The sequence below is a fragment of the Erpetoichthys calabaricus genome, chromosome 7 (assembly GCF_900747795.2).
Source record: "Erpetoichthys calabaricus chromosome 7, fErpCal1.3, whole genome shotgun sequence".
Taxonomy (NCBI): Eukaryota; Metazoa; Chordata; class Cladistia; order Polypteriformes; family Polypteridae; genus Erpetoichthys; species Erpetoichthys calabaricus.
Genome location: NC_041400.2, coordinates 174,572,273 through 174,586,361, shown reverse-complemented (window position 1 = coordinate 174,586,361; position 14,089 = coordinate 174,572,273). Strand labels below are relative to the sequence as shown.

Genomic DNA, 14,089 nt, shown 5'->3' with positions numbered 1-14,089 from the left:
ATTTTCATAATGAATATAATTGTTTTCACCCCAACATAAAGCTGAAGCTGAATTACTCAAAAACAGAAGTCAGCTTCCTTGACACCACCGTTCAACTGAAAGACAACACCCTTGTAACTTCTATTTTTCACAAACCGACAGACAGACGGACCTACCTGAAAAATGATAGCTTCCACCCCAAGCATATAAGGCGCTCCATTATTTTCAGCCAAGCAATACGGTACAATCGTATTTGCTCAGACCCAACAGACCGGGATCAACAACTGCAGGAGCTCAGACAAGATTTCATCAAACAAGGTTACACCCCGAAAACAACAGACACTCAAATAAGAAGAGCTACTGCCATACCCAGAGACAACCTTCTGGAATATAAAAACAAAGACAACAAGGATCGCATCCCCCTTGTTGTCACCTACAACCCACATCTTGAAACACTTCGAAAAATTATAAAAGAACTTCAGCCAATACTAAACAATGACCAAACACTGAAAAATGTATTTCCTGAACCTCCCCTCCTGGCATACAGACAACCACCAAACCTTCAACAATTAATTGTCCGAGGCTCCCTAAGTGAACCAACAGAAAATGGCACATCTCCATGCCTACAGAAAAGATGCAAAACATGTGCCCACATCTATGATACAGACCGTATAGTTATACCACACTGCCGACTTGAACATCACATCAAGGGATCATTTTCCTGCAGATCATCTAATGTAGTCTACCTAATTTTCTGCATGCAATGTCCTGACACTGCACTCTATGTGGGAGAAACTGGACAAACACTCCGCCAGAGAATGAACTTACACAGGTTCCACATTAAACATGGCAACACAGATGTTCCTGTGGCGGCCCACTTCAACAGCCATGGACACTGTGAGAAGGACTTTAAGGTCACAGTGCTTATGGGCAACTTCAAAACACAGCAAGAGAGAAAAGAATGGGAAGTTAAACTCATGCTAAAATTTAATACTTTACAACATGGATTGAATAAAGACAAGAGTTTTATGGCCAGATATGAGGACTGTTTACATCTCTCAGAATGACAGACAACCTGTCTACAGATCCACATTGTTTTGAAAAAACTCATTACAAACTTCAAAAGACTTTGTTGGACAGTTATCTTATCCAGAGATCTTGACAATACATTGTTCTTTTCTCTCTTGTTAAATTAACCCTAGCCTGAATGAATCTATTAATTTTTTACATTTAAAATTTCTCATTTAAATATTTACCAATGTTGTTTCTTGTCCTAGAGTGTGTATATAAACATAGGAAACTCCAGTTTCTGTATTACATCTTGCCTGAAGAAGGGGCCTGAGTTGCCTCGAAAGCTTGCATATTGTAATCTTTCTAGTTTGACAGTAAACTATTTCAACCATTCTATGATCTGCTCCTCACAAACTGAGGGCACCGTGGCAGATGTTAGCAGATTGCTGGCCAACCACAAGCGTTACCTGGTAGGTAACCACCCATATAATCAGATTGTGACACAGACTACGAATGCCGTGAATATATATTATATATATATATTCCTTTCTTTTGTTTATTTTTATCCTATTAAAAAGCCCTAAGCAATTCTCCTTTGGCCATGCTCTCCTTCTCAAGGGTGGGGTTTGATTTGTCTTCATTTTTTTTTTGTATAAATTGATCTATTTGTATGGAATGATTACAATAAAATTAATAAATAAAATTAAAAAAAACAAAAAACAAAAAAAACACAAAGTGATACCTAAGGGCTGGCCTACTGGCTTAGTATCTAACTACATTAAATCCATCATTTGTTTATCTAACTGAGGGATACAGAAACACTGAAATTCCGCTGTATTTACATCATTGCTACATGTGACGTAACGAGCGTTACAACTGTGGTCACGTAACTAGTCTCCTGCAACACACAAACAAGGAACAAGATGAAAAAAAACAAAATAAAACTTTGCCAAAATACATTACATTGGATATAGGTTGGCAGCATGTGCTGATTACAGCATGTTGCCGCACTCACCACATGACGAACCACCCAGAATTGGGATCCACCTGCAGTTGTGCAACGGGTGACACCTCAGCACCACACTACCACCAACCCCCGAGTTTTCCCTGCAAGTTGGTAGATAAATCCCCGTAAATAAATTCTCCATGCTCCATGTCCCAAAATAACAACGTTCACCTACAACTATGAGCCATTACAAGAAAAACTAGGTACATTGTGGATATGGTGTCACGGCAGCCATCATATATAAAATTGCCTGACAATCTTAAGGTGATTCAAACTCTGTGAAAATAAAGGGAAGACTTACGCAAATTCAGTTCAGAATTTGGTTTTCTCTTAGCTTTGTTTATTGACTTTTTGTTTAGTGGTGGGTGGCACGGTGGCGCAGTGGTAGCATTGCTGCCTCGCAGTTAGGAGATCCGGGTTCACTTCCCGGGTCTGCCCTGCGTGGAGCTTGCATGATCTCCCCGTGTCTGCGTGGGTTTCCTCCGGGCGCTCCGGTTTCCTCCCACAGTCCAAAGACATGCAGGTTAGGTGGATTGGCGATTCTAAATTGTCCCTAGTGTGTGCTTGGTGTGTGGGTGTGTTTGTGTGTGTCCTGCGGTGGGTTGGCACCCTGCCCGGGATTGGTTCCTGCCTTGTGCCCTGTGTTGGCTGGAATTGGCTCCAGCAGACCCCCATGACCCTGTGTTCGGATTTAGTGGTGTCCTGCTAATTGTGTTACCCATTCTCAGTTATCTTTGTCTCAACTTCTGCTACAGTATGTTATAAGACAGATCATCTATTAGCATTATTGTGCGTAAAATAAGGACCATGCGGAAATACATTGCGAGGCACAGGCTGTCATGTATCAACTGAAGTTTATGTTTTTTATTGTGTACTATACAGTATGCACCATAGCTAATTATAATTTTGCAATACATAATACATGTTTGTCAAGCTATAATAAATTATTGCATGTTTCCATTGATAATTTCTTCATATCCTGCAATCATAATGATATATCACACTGGTTATACAATGTTCTGCAATATTATAAAATATCCACAAACCTCCATCCTATTAATCCCACCATAACAGCACAATGTTGCAAATACCTGTTGCTGTTCTTTCTTTACTATCTCATGGCAAATCTCTAATGACCATCTCTAGACTATCTGTGGCTGCTAGTTGGAGAAGAACTGAGAAACATGGGCAGAGTTTTGTTTTCCCTGGGCATTCACAGCAGGTTGTCTTTTGGTTGCTTAATACTTGCAACATACATTCACTAATGATTTTCCCTACACATAGCCGAAATTCCAACGCCTAAAACTGGCTACAAAATCTAGGTAGTGTCGCTAATTTATTACTAAAGTTGTTGGCCGCCAAGTTATTTAGTAAGCCGACAGAAGCCGTCTTGTTATGTGACCTGTCAACAACGTCAGAAACGCAGTGCGTTTTATGCGAATACCGGTGCCGGCTGAAGCCAGTTAGGCTGAATGAGGAAGACGCACGACCCTTTGGTTGCCAAAGCAGTGCCCCTCGGTGTCCATTGCGTGGACGGATGGATCGGGGAGAATGTGAAAATGTCCAGAGCACGCACCACTTGACTTACCAAAAAAGTCGCCCCTTCACCATCCATAGCGCGGACACTACGGAATGGCACGGAGCATGCGCCGCTTAAGTTACATATCCTGCATCCCTGAATGTCCTAAGTGCGTGCTCCTTATCTCTCAAGAACCGTGCCCCTCAGATGTCGGCGCCCATGTCGCTAAATGGATTACCCCTATGACAATATGACAGACCGGAAGGTCAAGCACACTTAGCTAGCAATATACTTTAATGTCATCTGGTGCTACGTACAGTAAGTCACAAGCCAGTGCAGTGCTGTAAAGTTAACAGAGAATTTTTCTTCGTCAACTTTCATAAACTTTCTTTTAGGCCTTCCTCTTATTCTCTTGCCTGGTAGCTCTATCTTTAGCATCCTTCTCCCAATATACTCAGTATATCTCATCTGCACATGTCCAAAGCAATGCAATCTTGCCTCTCTGACTTTGTCTCTCAACCGTCCAATTCAGCTGACCCTCTAATGTAATCAATTCTAAACGGAGGGAGAATTTTTCTTACTGGTTCTAAATAAAGCTCATATTTTCGTGCATTACGCAGCATTCCCCTGCAGCGCCGTTTTTTCGCTTAATCATTGTTTTCCCAGAACCGCCTTCATTACCTTTGGTGTGCATTATAAAGTGATAAAATGCAGTGAGCAGTTTAAGAAAATGGATGGATGGTTTCAATTTCACGCGCTTGGGGTTGTACCATTTAAGGAGGGGTCACCGCCTTTACTCCAATAGTCGTTTACAAAAAGATCCTTGCATCCTAAAAATGTGCATTTCTCATACACGACATTTACAATCATAAATGAAACTCTTTACAATCATCAAATTTACTCTCAATACTAAAAAAAAAAACCCTACGACAATTACATTAACAATCTTGTTACGTTATTTTTAAAATGTTTCCTTTTCTTTTTCATAACTTCTTTAACACACTACTTCTCCGTTGGGAAGCGCGGGTATTTTGCTAGTATATATATATATATATATATATATATATATATATATATATATATATATATATATATATATATATATATACACACACACACGCACACACAGAAAGATTATTTATTTATTTAAATATATATGGCAGATTGATACAAGTCTATTTCATGAGTAGCACATATTATTTGTTATCAAGATTTTACCTGTAAAATGATGTCAGCTATGCTTTTTGCTGGTTCAATGGTTGTTTTTGGAAGATTCTTGTTAAACAGTTGGAATTTCTTTGGTATATCCTATGGGTATACAAGGGGAAAATAAGAAGTAAGGAAGGCATGTGCATTTGTTACTAAATAAGGCAACATACAATTATTTTAATAAAAAACTATTAGTTTACACATTTTTCACAGAACCATCATATAAAAACGTTTTACAAGAGATTCCATAAAAAAATGAGCAAGTACACTCTCCAACTAATTTTCACTTCAAAGTCCAATATTTATACAAAGACATCCATATATGACTTGAATTTCCTTTAAATGTAAACAGAAGTCTTACCTAGCAGGCAGAAGGTAATTTAGTAGAAACACCTAAACTCCTTGGAGTTAACAACAGTTTATAGGCTGACCAAAAATAACAGCCTGGCATGACCATCAAATATTTGTTGTTTTCAAAGTACTTCCTAGGGTATTTTAGAAATTAATATTGTTTGCGTCATTGTGCTTTAGCGTTTATAAAAAAAAAAAGGCTAATTTCGTGAAAAGTATACTTTCTAAAATGTTAGAATTTTCTATTATTTATACCATTATGTTATATTGTTTATAAAATAATAAAAAAATCACTTCTACAAAACTGTTTTCCAAAAAGTGTTCCTCACACATATACACACATTTCAGTTTGCAAAATAAAGTTAACCTGTTGCAATTTCGCATACATGCTTTAGTACAATTTTCCATTTTTAGGTGGTTCCATAGCGATTTTGTACAAATTGAAAAAACAAATCTACAAAAACACCACTGACAACAAAGACCACAACTAATATAGTAATTAGTAAATGAGTAAAACGACAGTAAATGTAAGTAGTTACTATGCAAATGTGATAGTTAAAATAGGCAATCATGCATTATTTCAATACACTATTTAAATAATTACCTCGTACAAAATTAAATGAATCACCTCAGAACGACTTAGGCCAGGCATAAATAGAAATGCGTGTGCCCTTCCTTCAGACTGTCCTTTTCCAGCCGTGTTATCAGAAGTCGCACTTATTTGATGCGCTGATTTCTTCTTGTGGACAAAGTGATAAAGGCTTAGAGGGCGCGTCTCCTCCTAATTTACATACGCCTCCGCCAATACACAGGCGAGGATGCCGCACTTTGAAACGCCACCTCTTTTTCCTCTATAAACATTTAGCTTCCTCATTCGACATATCCTCAATATTCGATGGTTTGCACATTTTTAAGAAAAAATGTGTTTTAATCCCCGTACAATGTCAGCATTATACAGTATGTGATTTAAACACCTAACAGAAGAACAAAGCGGTGTTTCTCAAAGTGGGGTCCGTGATACATGGCAAGGGGGTCCGTAAAATAAGTAATTCATAAATATCACGTATATGTTTGGTATACTAACGGTCTGGTCATTCTCTCCTCCTTTATTCTCCGTTTCTTTTATTTTAAACATTCACCAGCACGGCCTCTGGTTAGAATGGAAAAAAGTCCGTTATTAAACAAACTAAAGAAGCGCTAAACACCGAACAAACTTTGCAGACAGCGCCCGCGTTAAGATATCCCGCAAGTAACGTTTTACGACAGGCAATCAAAACCCGACTAGTTGCTGGGCTGCGCCGCTCTGCCCTGAACTTTAGCTTTTTAAAGGAGAATCCAGCAATCTAGAAGACTAACTTTTTAAACACATACTGAGACCACTTTCACCAAGAATGAGCATAACGCTTACATTTGTGCCAGTCACTCTCATAATGTTCAATCGCATGAGTGTCAATCTCTCGTCATTTTGCTTTGCTCAGTCTCACTGAAGCTAGTTATCTAGTTTGGAAGAAAAAAAAAAGTTATTTAACGAACAAATGTTTGAGTCAATTGGCTCCAGCAGATCCCCGTGACCCTGTAGTTATGATATAGCGGGTTGGATAATGGATGGATGGGTGGATGTTGGAGTCAAGCATCAGGTGAAAGTAAGCCAACGTGAAAATTACAGTATTGACTGATGTGAAGACAAAGTATAGAACATATTTGCATGTGGAAGATGACTTCAGAGTTTGTCTATTAATTTTCTACCCTGTGGTGTGCTGGGCTTGTAACATCACTTCAAGAGAGCCCCACAGAATTAACAAGCTATAATTAAAAGGGCCATGGGACGCACTCTGGACACCCTGGAGGTCGTAGCGATGGAGGGAATTGAAACTAATTTGTGTGCCATTATGAACAATACTGCACATCCTTTCCATTACACACTAACATTGAGGACTTTTAGCCAACGAATTATTCATCTAAAATGTGTCTAGAAATGGTATGGGCAGTGCTTCTTTATACCATCAGCAATACATCTGCATAATGCCTCACTGACAAGTCAAAAGTTTTCTCTCTTTTTAGTCAGTCCGGTGTATTCCCAGATAATGTATCTATATATATTTATTTATTCATTTATGTATTTATTTGTTGAAAAAGCTTCTGTAAAAAGCTATATCCACCCCTGGGCACAAATAAAGTTCTCTTTAATATAATCTAATTATGAAACTGCAGTCAGAGACAATCGCACCCATCTCACAACTTGCCAGATACACGGATGTGGGACGTAAATGCAGAAATGTGGTGCAGTTCAGTTCTAAACGAAAACAATCTGAAAAGGTGTTTGACTTTCATGAGCTACTGTATATGCATTTTGTGAAAACAAATGATGTGTTTGGCGTGTCCCTATAGAGGGGGTCGGTATTTTTTCTCTCTATTCAACCTCCGGTCAAAACGAGGCAGTGTCCTGATCATAAATCGATTGTTTGTAATCCTGGTTGTTCCTGCCTTGCGCAATATGCTGGCTGGGATCGGCTCCCCCATACCCCTGCGACTGGACTAAACGGGTTAAAACGATTATAATCCTGTAAATAATGCAGTTACGGCAAATGTAAATTATTACCGTTCAGACTAGTTAAAAATGTACAATTAATGCATTCTGATACAAAAACTAATGACCATAACACCTATATATATCTGCAGCCTTGCTTACAGTCATTCGGAGTTAAATTATTTTAGTTTGCTTCGTGTGCATGTATAAGCCCGTCGTGTGTTTGCGTGTCCGCTAAAATAAGTTATATCAACTTCCATATCTTATGTTTTATAACTAAAGCACTGTATCTGACACCTTTTTACACCTGCTGTCGATTTTGGCAACAGCATTCAAGACAGTTAACAGGAGCGACTTCTTTTTAAAGACATGCATTGCGTATTTTTAAACTCATTGCGGTTTTATTGTCTGGCTTGTACCGCAGTTCGTCGACTTATTAAAAACGAAAAGTTTAATGCGCGCTATTGATCTACTGTTTCATTGAGGTATTCCCAGTAAATCTGTGAACGAGCTCAACAAGTTCTTCTGTGCGTATTTTGCTGTGGCATTACATCCATCCATCCATCCATTTTCCAACCCGCTGAATCCGAACACAGGGTCACGGGGGTCTGCTGGAGCCAATCCCAGCCAACACAGGGCACAAGGCAGGAAACAATCCTGGGCAGGGTGCAAACCCACCACAGGGCATTACATTCACACTAAAACATATGTGCCTATTATGCGCTGCCCATGCATTTTAACAGGCGCGACTGAGTGGTCGGTCCAACAAGCAGTGATTTTCAGACACAGAGTCGTCCGCTTTAAGTTGAGCGGTCATTTAGAGTTGCGACAGAGATAAGCCGGCATGAGTCACGACACGTACATCTCGACTTAAGTAGATCACAAATATACCGATGCCCTTATTTGGACAACTCACAGTGGGTAAAAAAAGTCTACATACACCTGCCAAAAAATTGCAGATTTTGTGCAATAAAAAATGAAATCAAGATAAATCCTGTCAGAAATGACTGCAGTCTATGCAAAGAAGGCGACAGTACATCAGACACTGATTAGTGAAAAAGCACAAAAAAAAAAAACATTCAATAACCTGGTTGCATTAGTGTCCACACCCCATAAACTAATACTTAGTTGAAGCCCCTTTTGATTTTATTACAACACTCAGTCTTTTTAGGCGAGAGTTCATCAGTTTGGCACATCTGGACTTGACAATTTTTGCCCACTCTTCCTTCCAAAACATTTTCAGTTCTGTCAAATGACCAGGGTATCTCCTGGGCACAGCTCTCTTCAGGTCACCTCACAGATTTTCAATTGTATTAAGGTCTGGGCTCTGGCTGGGCCATTCCAGAACATTGATCCTCCTTTGATGAAGCCATTGCTTTGTTAATTTTGATGTATGCTTTGGGTATTTGTAATGCTGAAAGGTGAAGTTCCTGTTCATCTTCAGCTTTCTAGCAGATCTTGAAAGTTTTGTGCCAAAAACACACCTGATACTAGGAGCTATTCATGATTCCACCTTGACTAAAGCCTCAGTTCCAGCTGCCTCCATCATGCTTCACTGTGGTTCTCATGGTGTTCTTTTGATGATGTACTGTGTTAATTTTGTGTCAAAGAAGTTTTGGAATTATAATAATTAATCATTTTAATAATAATTTTTTTCATTTATATAGCGCTTTTCTCACTACTCAAAGTGCTTAGCAATTGCAGGTTAAGGGCCTTGCTTAAGGGCCCAACAGAGCAGAGTCCCTTTTGGCATTTACGGGATTCGAACCGGCAACCTTCCGATTGCCAGTGCAGATCCCTAGCCTCAGAGCCACCACTCCGCCTATTATGGCCAAATAGTTCAAACTTGCTGTCACCAGACCATAATACATTTTTCCACATGGTTGTGGGAGACTGAGTATGACTTTTTACAAAGTTTAGCTGGGCTTGGATGTTTTTCTTTATGAGAAAAGACTTTCGTCTTGCCTACCCTACCCCACAACCCAGACATATGAAGAATACAACTGATTGTTGTGACATGTAGGGAGCAACCAGTACTTGCCAGGACATCCTGCAGCTCCTTTAATGTTGCTATAGGTCTCTTGGTGGCCTCTTTGACCAGTTTTCTTTGTGTCTTCTCATCAGTCTTGGAGGGACATCTTGATCTTGGTAGAGGCACTGTTGAGCATATTTTTTCCACTTGTTGATGATTGTCTTCACTGTTCTCCATGGAATGTTTAATACTTTGGATACTTTTTGTACCCCTGTCCTGATTGATACCTTTCAATTATGAGATCCTGTTCATGTTTGAAAAACTCTTCGTGGGCCATGGCTTTTGGAGTGTGTTGCAACCAAGAGGATATCAGAATAGTCCTACAGGAACAGCCAAACTCTATCTGAGCTCAATCTGAGTCACTTTAATTGATATCAGGTGTGTACTAACTACTATCTGAGATAAGACTTATTGTGTTTGGCTGATTCTGAATGAAGCCACATCCTTGATTATTAAAGGATGTACTCACTAATGTAACCAGATTTTTGTAGGATTTTTTTTCCTTTTTTCCCAAAAGTTTCTGATTTGTTTTCATCTTCTTTGTATAGACTGAAATTTTGCAATGAAGGTGGAATACATTCTGACAGGATTTATCTTGGTTTCATTTTTTCATTACACATCAATATCTGAGATTTTGGCAGGGGTGTGTAAAGTTTTTATTATCCACTGTAGGCTGGAAGCATACACTGATACAGCACGTTGCCACACCCACCTCAAGATCACAAATTAGGACCAGAGTGCAGCCATGCAATGGGCAACACCTCAGCACTACACTAGTTCAAATGGAGTGGAACAGAGTGAGGTTTAATTTTTTTTTACAATGGCTGCAGCCCCCGAGTTCTCCCTGCAGTTTGGAGGACCTGGCTGGGTGCAGTTTAACATCATACCCAGAACGGTGTAATTGCAGGTTAAGGGCCTTGCTCAAGGACCCAATGGAGTGGAATCACTTCTGGCATTTTAAGGGACTCGAACAGGCAATCTTCCACTGTAACAACAACAACAATAATAATAATAATAATAACAGGATGATGTTGTAATATAAATATGAAGACAGGGCTTGAGTTGCATCAAAAGCTTGCATATTGTAATCTTTTTAGTTAGCCAATAAAAGGTGCCATTTTGCTTGACTTCCCACTACACCCATAATGGCTAATGCAGTATAACACACTAAAATTATGTTTAGAAAAGGGATGAATGGATAAGGTATAAGCTATTATTGCAAAAGGAGTCCTTTGTAGCTTTAACACCCATAGACAATTTGAGTGTATAATAAGGTAACCAGTCAAACTCGCTGTGTAATAAGTCACATTCTTTAAAGTTGGAAGGGGAATAGCTCCTTAATACCAGCTACGACAATCGTGTCTGTCCAGAGAAGTGTGTAACTCAACCAGAGAGGCCATTTGAGACTGCATCATCCAAGAAGCGAAGTCACAGGTCTAAATGCTTGTTCATAGGAGTACAAGGACCCTTTTGGACCATTTCAGTAATCGACAACTAATACAGAAACACAGCCTGCTCAAGGGTGAAATAATAACCTTCCCTGGTGTGGTACCAGACGAACTAGAAAGAGGAACCCCAGAATTTTGCTCTCAGTTCCACTGAGTAGCTTCTGCCATCATCATTTTTATGTTGCAGGTTATGCACATGGCTTCACTAGGGCTGCTGTGTCAAAATTTTTGTTTTAGAGTTTTGTTTTAAAAATTTTTGTTTTAGTGGTTACAGTTATTGTACTAAAAATAAGCAACTAAGTATGGATCACTGTACATACCTTTGACCCAGATGTTCTGTTTGAGAACTCACGATATTTGCTCTTAACACGCGTTTGTTGCGGAATGTGACTGTTACTGTTTGTAGCCTTTTGGTGTCAAGAGTTGGTGAGTCTAACTTTTCCGTTTACTCCGAAGCCTGACTACGCACAGTAAAGTGTTCCGCTAAAAGTAACAGTAATCGAATGATCGAATCTCAAAGCAAAAAAGAGGAATGTCTGAAAAGAACAGTATATTTCTCCCCCCTGAGGGAATGAAGATGAATGGAAACCTAAGTGCAAACGGACAGATATTTAGACAAGATTTTGAAAAGTATGCTTGTGGTAGACTTGGCAGAAAAGGCTCCTAAGATCCACGCGTACAGTGCTGCGAATTCTGACATAGTTATAAACATAACCTAACGCTGTCCTCAGAGCAGTAAGAAGACGGGTCTGTTACACTGGCATCGATGGAAGCTTACTTTAAGCCTGCAAAAGAACGTTACATAAGGTTTGTTTTCTTCACAGCATCGTTACTTGCCTTCGGTAAAAAGCAGGAAGTTGTGAATATGGAGCATTAAAGTTTCCGAACCTTGCCTTGAGAAGATCACATTACATCATGCCTACGCACAAAGATGTACAACATATGCTGCCACAGGCACAGATGGCTCTTCACTCTTGTGGATGCCCAGGATACATTCCTGCAGTGTAAGCACAATAATGAAAACATCCATCCATCCATTTTCTAACCCGCTGAATCCGAACACAGGGTCATGGGGGTCTGCTGGAGCCAATCCCAGCCAACACAGGGCACAAGGCAGGAAACAAACCTGGGCAGGGTGCCAACCCACCGCAGGACACACACAAACACACCTACACACCAAGCACACACTAGGGCCAATTTAGAATCGCCAATCCACCTAACCTGCATATCTTTGGACTGTGGTAGGAAACCGGAGCGCCCGGAGGAAACCCACGCAGACACGGGGAGAACATGTAAACTCCACGCAGGGAGGAACCGGGAAGCGAACCCAGGTCCCCAGATCACCCAACTGCAAGGCAGCAGCGCTACCCACTGTGCCAGTTATTTAATAACCTTATGGACCCCATGGGGAAGAAAGAGGTGGCTCAAACTACCATTTAGAGTGTCAATAACTCCGGAAGTATACCAGCGTATGCAGCACCAGTTCCTAATACGGGACAGGTTAGAGTTTGGCATCCCCGATAAAACTGTACGCCACCGTTTATTGAGAGACCTGACGCTGACCAATGCATTTGAAATCTGCCGTACAGCAGAGCTTACGGAGTTGCGTATACGAGCGATGGGTCAGGATGGACAGCTGGCATATTGCATGAACTCTACTGTGAAAGAGTGAGAGGATCTGCGAGCAACACATCCAAGAACAACGCCGCCAAATGTGCAATGTGGAAATACTGTGGTTCGGGACAAAAGCGATACAAGGAGCAGTGCCCTGTGTATGGAAAGTCCAGCGGTTTAAGCAATCGTTCTGCAAGGGTCTTCTTGTCAAGTGGCAGAAGTTTAGCTACGAAAGTGCATATGATTGAAAATGATTTATCTGAAAGTGATGATCACACAATGCAAGATGTATTGTTTCTAGCAAGACGATTGGCAGCCTTAATGCCACAATGGAAAGATGGAATGCCACACTTAAAATGAACAGGAAACCCTTGCCATGGAAGGGTGCAACATGCAATAATATAATGAGTCTGAGAGACAAGTCTGTGGCTCATACCATAAGGTAAACTGCTGCCAGGTTTTGCCAGGATGGAGCTATATACTCAGGAGAGATTCTGCAGTCAATGGGAGTTTTCCAATCTGCATGTACAATCAGAGGACACACACATCCAGTTGAATTTTTGAATTAGAAGGGTCCTTTCATTAGATTGGCCAGCCCAGCATTGACTCTGCTGCGGAATGGCCAGTAGTGGGAAGGCAGCCTCCTGGCCAAGATCTCCAGGACTCTCAACAAATTGGAATCCAGTTATGTGATATAATCTAGTCTTGCATGTTGCTCTGTATTTGTACTATCGTATTGTATTGAAAATTACTTGTGTTCTGTGTATTGTATTGTATTTACCCCATTTTTTGACACTCATTGCACACCCATCCTACTTGGAAAGAGGCCTCTCTCTCTGAATTGCCTTTCCCAAAATTTCTTCCATTTTTTCCCCTCCAAGGGTTTTTTTGGGGATTTTTTTTCTTGTCTTCTTAGTGAGTTAAGGCTGGGGGGGTTGTGGTCTGTTAAAGCCCATTACTGCACTCCTTGTGTGATTTTGTGCAATACAAAAATATGTTGCATTGTATGGTAATTTTAAATTGTCAAAACCAAACAACGACCACTTCTATCTGGCTCAAATTGTAAACAACTAGGATTAATGAAATTCACTATTCCTATGGAGCTGCACAAAGTAGAGCATATCACCAACAGACCACTCTTAAAACAGTTCCTTATTAGGAAGTCCATTTTGAACTGGACCCTTCTATCCCCCCTGGGAAATGTGCTCCACATAATGTTCCAGTTGCTATACAGCAGGCAGTGAAAGCACAAATCGATCAATATTAAGCTGCAGGTCACATTACATGAGTACCAGAACCAACCTGTTGGATAAGCAATTTAATAATTTAGTAATTGTAAAAAACAGAGAATTTGAAGATTTGCATTGACCCAAAGTTTCTGAACCTCGCCTTG

At 40.2% G+C, this 14,089-nt stretch overlaps 1 protein-coding gene across 6 annotated transcripts in view; it reads right to left on the bottom strand.

The window, feature by feature from the left end:
• The window catches only part of slc14a2 (solute carrier family 14 member 2), a 215,413-nt gene extending 209,519 nt beyond the window's left edge, over window positions 1–5,894 (bottom strand). The window contains exons 1-2 of one of the 6 annotated variants that reach the window (XM_028805734.2): window positions 5,704–5,894; window positions 4,734–4,823 (exon numbers count right to left, since the gene is read on the bottom strand). In XM_028805734.2, the coding sequence (XP_028661567.1) occupies window positions 4,734–4,823; window positions 5,704–5,727 (114 nt within the window). In that variant the 5' untranslated portion in view covers window positions 5,728–5,894. Of the gene's footprint in view, window positions 1–4,733; window positions 4,824–5,686 lie in introns of all 6 variants that reach the window. The other 5 variants (XM_051929520.1, XM_051929515.1, XM_051929519.1 and 2 more) reach the window with 5 other exon arrangements.
• Window positions 5,895–14,089: the final 8,195 nt, after the last annotated feature.